At 34.1% G+C, this 7,980-nt stretch overlaps 1 protein-coding gene across 3 annotated transcripts in view; it reads left to right on the top strand.

The window, feature by feature from the left end:
* TAF15 (TBP-associated factor 15) overlaps nucleotides 1-3,905 on the top strand; it is a 106,531-nt gene extending 102,626 nt beyond the window's left edge. For all 3 annotated transcript variants that reach the window (XM_089413931.1, XM_089413927.1, XM_089413935.1), the window contains 2 exons: nucleotides 2,817-2,898; nucleotides 3,015-3,905. In XM_089413931.1, the coding sequence (XP_089270057.1) occupies nucleotides 2,817-2,898; nucleotides 3,015-3,557 (625 nt within the window). In that variant the 3' untranslated portion in view covers nucleotides 3,558-3,905. The remainder of the gene's footprint in view (nucleotides 1-2,816; nucleotides 2,899-3,014) is intronic.
* Nucleotides 3,906-7,980: the final 4,075 nt, after the last annotated feature.

Consider the following 7,980-nt stretch of genomic DNA (forward strand, 5'->3'; position numbering starts at 1 on the left):
TTTTGAATTTTTTTATTATTTTGTCATATATATATATATATATATTGAAAAATATGTATAGTCGAACTTAATGTCGAACCTCATTCGAACCTAATCGGAAAATTCGAATTCGAATCGAACTTAATCGTTGTCGAACTCGAACCGTGTGACATAGGTCGGAATCGGATGATCTTTAGATCAATCCTACACTTCTCGGAGAAAGGAATCCAAGAAAAATATCAGCGGTCATAAATAAGATGACCCATGTAGAGTTTCGCCCTAGTTGCCAAGTTTAACAAGTGGGTTCTCTCAAATCTTCATACTCTCACTACATGTTCAAACTCCTTAAATGAATGGATATATAACACTAACTAGTGCATTCTCTCTTATCTAGTCATACTTGAAAACAGGGAGAAACAGTTATAAAACTTAACTGCTATTGGTAGACCCTGACGAAAGCCCTCCACATGCACAGGAATCTCTCCCAAGTAATGCACTCTACCCATGCCTAGATTAGCTCTTACACATTCTTCCATGAAAGGCGTCTATCATGACTCATAACTGTGTCACAACTTTGTAAGGAATCTGTCATAAAGCTGTGATAAGTGTAAGAAGAATCTGCCATAACTGTCATAAAACATGTCATAAGTTATAACCTTACACTGATCAAAGATCGAAGATCCCAAGCATCATAACTGTAAGGAGTCTGTCAAAGGAGTGTAAGGGAATCTTTCCCACATGGCACACCTACTCTGCAAGGAATTTTTTTCAACGCTCATGCAATATTGTCCGAGGAGAGGAACTCAGAGTAACAAAAAACTATCAGACTATAGTTTACTCCATTTCGATTTCTATAGACTGGGGATAAGTCACAAGGAAAGGAGAAATATTTTGAAACATTTCATGAGCTGATATTTAAGAAATGGAATTTTTATAGTCTCGAAACAAAATTTTGCAACAAGAATGGATGTCTGAATGATCTAACGAGGAAGTGGAAATGAATGATATAAGACACCTAGAAGTTCTTTGCCTTTTGGCAAAACCAGAGTTTTCTATTTATTAGTACATGCGATATTTCCAAATGGCAGTTTATTCATTCCAAGAGCCATTGTGTTAACGTGACTATTGTTATCTATCTTGATTTTGAATGACATTTTGTTACCTTTTTTCTTGGTGATTTGTGCCCATATATGCTTCAATTGGAGATGATTTAGTCATTCTATTTTGCTGTAGCATTACATGGAATCTTTACTCTTTCCAAGGAATCTTCATGGTAAATTGTTGAAATATATGTAATTTTTTTCACTCTACCATGGGTCCCGGGCCCATTATGTTTGAGTAGTTTGTTCGTAATTTTTCTGTCTTCCTGTTATAGTCAGTGGCCTTTGTAAGTTTTGAGGTGAGAGTCGTTATTCTCCCATTCTCTAACTTTGGTGAAGCCTCACATTTATTGATTTGTCAATTTGCAAGTTCAGCTATCCCTTTTTAAATGTTACCGGATCCGTCAGGCCCAGTGGCTGGATCCGCGGGATCCCCGGATCAGAGACGGATTCGGATCCAGATCCACGAAGATCCGCCCAACATTTGTCTGTGTGTAAAATGGTTTGACGTCAGCACATATTTCCAAATTATATCTCAGCGCAGAATTCCACACTGAAAATGTCTGCGGATGAATAACGCGATAGTGGAAAAATCAGCAGTGCAAATAATTAACAAGGGGGTTCATTAATTTTTGCTTGGTTGACCATATTATAAACTTTAATTCAAGATTATAAGATGCGGACGTTTGGATATTCTAATTAAATTATATGTTTATTTTAAACGTAAAAAGGTAAGTTCTATAAAGTAAGTTCATTTAATTTAAATATAATAACTAGTAATTAATGTTTCAATATTATGATATAGTAATTTTGATGTTATTAAATTAACAATTATTTTTTTCCCTGAAATTAATAATTATTTTAGAAGTATTATATAGAAGTTTTATATTTAAACTTTTAAACAGAAGGTATAATTTCTTTTATTTTATACAAATTTAATTAATTTTAATTAATATTTATAAATAATATATTAAGTCTGATATTATTTACCTAATATATGTTTTTATTTTATTTTTATATAAATTTAATTTTTTAAAATTATAAAATATTTTATATTGTTTGTACTTGCCCTATCCGGATCCTGGCTTTTCAAAAAACTGGCAGATCTGGATCCGGATCCGAATCCTGGTAACTTAGCTTTTTATATTTCCTTCATGAAGAGATAGTGTGCTTGATCTTATTGTCTCATGCTAGGTGATTTCATTGAATTGGATGCTGGTTTGGGTGAGGGAGACAGATAGATGCTTATTCATGTGACTATTGATATCAATCTTTATTTTATATGGCATTTTGTGTGATGCCTTTTTTTGATGCCTTGTGCCTATATATGCTTCAATTGGATATGATTTAGGCATTCTATTTTGCTGTAGCGTTATATGAAGTCTTCACTTTTTCGAAGGAACCACCTTGGTAAATTGTGGAAATTTAAGTAATTTTTTTAACTCTGCTATGGGACTAATATGTTTGAGTAGTTTGTTCGGCATTTTTCTTTCTTCCTGTTACATTTATTGGCCTTTGTAAGTTTTGAGGTGAGAATCCTTCATTTTCCCATTCTCTAAGTTTAGTGAAGCCTCATTTCTATTGATTTGTCAATTTGCAAGTTCAGCTATCCCTTCTTATATTTCCTTCTTGGAGAGATAGTGTGCTAGGTTATCTCATTGAATTGGATGTTGGTTCAGTGAGGGAGGGAGATAGATTCTGTTTGTGCAGTCATGACTTTGACTGGTTTGTTGTCAGAGGAGGGCGGGCTGGTGGATACAAAGAACTGGATGAAGAAGAGATTGAGGAGACGAGGCGAAGGAGGCGAGAAGCTGAAGAGGTATGAGTTTTAAAGCACCTGCTTGAATAAATCTAGTTGTTTATTTAAGTCGTGTGACATTACATTTATATACTGGTAGTCATTTGTTTTTATATATGTTCTTTAATGCATGGCAGGATGACGGGGAAATGTATGACGAATTTGGGAATTTGAAAAAAAAATTTCGCGCAAAAACACAACAGAATGAAAACAACCAAATATCTCATGGTGTAGGAAAAGCTGGCTGGGATGAAGAGGAGTTGGGCATGGTTGATCGAGAAGCCAGGGAGAAAAATAGGGACAGAGGAAGGGATCAAGATCGGCATAGGGACAGGAGCAGGGATAGAGATGGGTATAATGGACATCGGTATTCAGCTGGAGATGGACATGAAAGCTACTATGGAAAAGATGGTTCTCATGATAAAAGAGACTATGGTAGACATGATTATGAAAGAGGTAGGAGCGCAGATAGGGATCATTATAGTCACCGTGAAAGAGACCGTAGCAGAGATAGAGAGAGGGATCGTGACCGGGAGAAGCCAAGGGGAAAAGATCGTGAGCGTGACAGAGACAAGGTTCGTGATTATGACCGTTTCAAAGAGAGGGATTATGACTATGATCATGACAGGGACAAAGATTATGGAAGAGAAAGGGATCACAAACTGGAGAGGTCTTATTAGTTGGTGCAAGTTTATTTATTGTCCATGTTTGCAAGCTTTTAATAGTTATCTTATTTTTTATATGGCTATCCATCTTACGGTGTTCCATTAGAGGCAAGTAACTTCTAGTCATCCATGAACCTGAATATAGTTTTGTTGGGACTATTCCATTTCCATATGCATGACTTGAAGCTTTTACTGGAAAAGCCTTTTACATAATATTCTTAGAGATAATCCTGCGCATCAGGACACAAAAATTGCAGTTCTCTCTTGAAAGACAAATTACTTCTTGGACTCGTCTACGATGCCCTTTTCTCAATTTTCTTTCCTGATGCATAGTTCATGAGTATATATCCTGAATTAGGGCTATCTAGCAGTTTAGAACAAAGATCTGGAGTACTAGATTAGATTATTTTCTCCACTGAGCAGTGTTTTTCGGTTTCCTTTTGCATTTGCAGCAATATCCGTAGAGTTGCATCTTGATCACTGGATGCATTTATTCCATTGCTGAATATCTCTCATTTGTTTCTTGGTTTCCAAAACTTGTTAAACATTTAAGCGATGTGTTATTGTGCTGTTGTTACTTTCAATATGACTGTCAAACGTCTGATAAACCTCCCCTAGTTTTTATCTTTGATTAGACGAAAAGAATGATAGCTGTCTTTAATTTTGTATTGTAACTTCTTCTTCCTACTCTTTTTCTTCCCAATTTATTTTGAAATTTTAATATAAATAAATGAGATACTATGCATGCAAGTGACTTACGTGATAGGCAATAGGCAAGTGACTTACGTGATAGGCAATAGGCAATAGACCTTGAGTGCAGGGTTTGTTGCTCATTGTTGATTTGACATAACTTGAACGTGGTTACCAATTCCTAGACAGTTTTCTCTTTCAGTTTCTGCTGTAGCTGCAGATAGCTCATTTGATTAAACTTGTACGCAGCTATCTTTTGTGCATTAGTGTAAATGTTGCAAACTCTGTTTCTTCTTTGCAATAGCGTGGCCCAAATATCTATTTTCTGTATTAGCCATTGAAGATAAAAGACTCGAACCTGAGTTATAATTTACCAAACAATGTAGGGTCTAATACTTAACAAAGATAACAACTCTTTTATAAATGGGCAAGTTTTTGGAAAGCACACCACCTACCCCTGTCGAATGCCTGATATATTATTTGATTGCTTGAATTTCATTTTGTTGGTCGTCATTAATATCACGCGTCTTTATTTCTCAAAGCTAGCGAGAAGTTGCCAATGAGAAAACGTGTGGAATGATATTATTTTGTCAAATAGATATTGATTGGACAGCCCAGTTTTAATGATTTTGTTTGTAACTATGCATTTGCTTCATTTTTGTTAAATTATCCACTCAATCTACAGGCAGAACAGTTCCATAAAATTATAAAACTATTGAAAGTGGGAGTGGTGAAATCCAAAACCTGATCTTATATTATCAAATAGATGTTGTTTGGACAGCGTAATTCTAATGATTTTGTTCATAATTTTGCATTTGCTTCATTTTTGTTTAATTTACCGCTCAATATACAGACAGAAAAATTGCATAAAATTATAAAACCCTTGAAAGCTTTGGTGGTGAAATCCAAAACCCCTGTAAAGATTGCTGTATATATCAACAACTATGTAGTTGAGAAGATAAACCAGTGCAGTAATCTATTTCTAAGAGTGGATAGGATTATTCATCCCTTTGAAAGATATGCACTAATTATGGTTCAAAGATATGCACTAATTATGGTTCATTGTGACCACCTTTATGAATACGCTGTTATTCAACTCCCATGCTGTCAAGTGAGAGTTTCTAGCCATTATTATTCCGGTGGTCTTTTCCGTGGCGATTTGTGGGAGCGTTAGTTTCAAAATTAGTTGTATTTTGCATGTTTCCATTCCAATAGGTATGAACTGCAACTGGTATCTCGTCTGTCCTTTAAAACTTGTATGTCTTATTATGTGTTTTAAAACTTGTATTTCTTATTGCTACTTAGGAATAGATGCATATGGTGATGACCATTGGATGTGTTGAAGGTTCGGTTTGAATCTACATAAGAGACATCCGGAAATTATGGATCTTTTTGGGATAAGGGGTTACATAAATTTTTTCCTGGGCTAAAGTTTAGTTTAATAACATACACACTATTTTGATGTGATAACTTTTAGATTTATAACGTGTATAATATTTCCAACTATTGTTAATTCCACGAAAAATAAGGAAGTTATTAAGTTCACTATAAATATTTAGAAACTTTTAATAATAAATATCATGTTTAAATTTTTAATAATTTATTATTCAATGATATATATATTAGATATCATTTTGGGATTCAATTATGTTTAATAAGTCATTTATCTATGACTATTTTCATGAGAGGTAGTCGTAACCAATTAATTTCTCATGATTTTTGAATAGTCCACTTAGCACTCATTGCATCGTGTGATGTTCACAGGGGTGAAGAAGTGGGATTGAAACTAGTGAAATGAATCAAATAGCATCAATCATCACTTCCGGGGCTTGCACCCGGTAACCAGGATTTATTGAGAGATCACCAATCCCAGATCACCTTTGGCTCAAGCGCACTTAACTGTGGAGTTTCCCCAGAACCAAGCCCACTTAGCTTGCTACCCCATTTGCAAAACCTTAGCAAGTATCATGTCTCATGAACCATTCAAGTAGAGTTCCCTTCACTCTTTTGAATTTAAGTATTGAGGGGTTTTCATAGTGCATTACATTATATATCATTTTGGGATTCAACTGCATTTAGTAACTTTACATGAGAGGTAGTCGTAATTGACTAATTTCTCATGATTTTTGAATAGTCCACTTAGCACTCATTGCATCAGATGATGCTCACAGGGGTGAAGAAGTGGGATTGAAACTAATGAAATGAATCACGTAGCATCAATCATCACTTTTGGGGCTTGCACCCTGTAACCAGGGCTTCCCAAGAGGTCACCAATTCTAAATCACCTTTGGCTCAAGCGCGCTTACACTGTGGAGTTTTCCCCACAATCAAGTCCACTTAGCTTGTTACCCCATTTGCAAAAGCTTAGCAAGTATTGTGCCTCATGAACCATTCAAGTAGAGTTCCCTTCACTCTTTTGAATTTAAGTATTGAGGGGTTTTCGCAGTGCATTACATTAGATATCATTTTGGGATTCAACTGCATTTAGTAAGTCATCTATCTATGACCATTTCCATGGGAGGTAGTCATAACTGACTAATTTCTCATGATTTTTTAATAGTCCACTTAATAGTCATTGCATGAAGTGATGCTTACAAGGGTGAAGAAGTGGGATTGAAACTAGTGAAATGAATAACATAGCGTTAATCATCACTTCCAGGGCTTGCACTTGGTAACCAAGACTTCTCGGGAGGTCACCCATCCCAGATTGCCTCTGGCTCAAGCGCGCTTAACTGTGGAGTTTTCCCCACAATCAAGCCCACTTAGCTTGCTACCCCATTTGCAAAATCTTAGCAAGTATTGTGCTTTGTGAACCATTCAAGTAGAGTTCCCTTCACTCTTTTGAATTTAAGTATTGAGGGGTTTTCGCTGTGCATTACATTAGATATCATTTTGGGATTCAACTGCGTTTAGTAAGTCATTCATTTATATATAGTTAAAATAACATTTTTATTATTTTATTTAAAAGTATGTTATTTCACTTTCAATTTTTATTATTATTTCATTTAAAATAAAATTTTCAAACATTCGATTTTTTTTTTTTTTTTTAAGTAGAACGTCGGCGTAAATCACATAAAGAGAGACATTTGTCGACGCGTTTCAAACCAATTAGTATGGCTCATCGTCAGGACAAGTTGAAGAAACAGATCCAGCTATGCATGTTAAATAGTCTGAGCAGAGCCTCCAACGACTACGACTATCTTGATCAACGACTAATTTTGACTTAAGGACTGTAGTCAAAAAGTCAAAATGATAATTTAATGGGAGTTATTTAGATTATATAAAAGAAATAATTATAGATGTTGATTCTCTTATTAGTTTAATAAGAATTGTGACTTATAATGGAAATAGTTATATTAAGGACATGACTTTTATATATATATATATATATATATATATATATATATATATATATTTGTATATATAAAAATGTAAATATATGTGAGGCAATTTTAGCATGATAGTTAGTTATAATACCTAGATATTATTAGAAAGTTAATAATATATATATATATATAATAATAAAAGTTATATATATATATATATAATAATAAAAGTTAGTTGAAAGGTATAATATAAAATGTAAATTAAGGGGAAAGGGTCAATATATAAAAAAATATACAAGGTAGGCTAGTTAGTTATAATAATTGAAACCTTTAAAAGAAATAATTTTAAATGGTGATAACTTCTTGGTCGGTTAAAATTTTTCTTATTTATATAAATTTAATTGGTAATTAATTAGATAAAG

The sequence above is a fragment of the Pinus tabuliformis genome, chromosome 6 (assembly GCF_031772625.1).
Source record: "Pinus tabuliformis cultivar Carrire ecotype Pingquan chromosome 6, CPIR1, whole genome shotgun sequence".
NCBI classification, from domain to species: Eukaryota; Viridiplantae; Streptophyta; class Pinopsida; order Pinales; family Pinaceae; genus Pinus; species Pinus tabuliformis.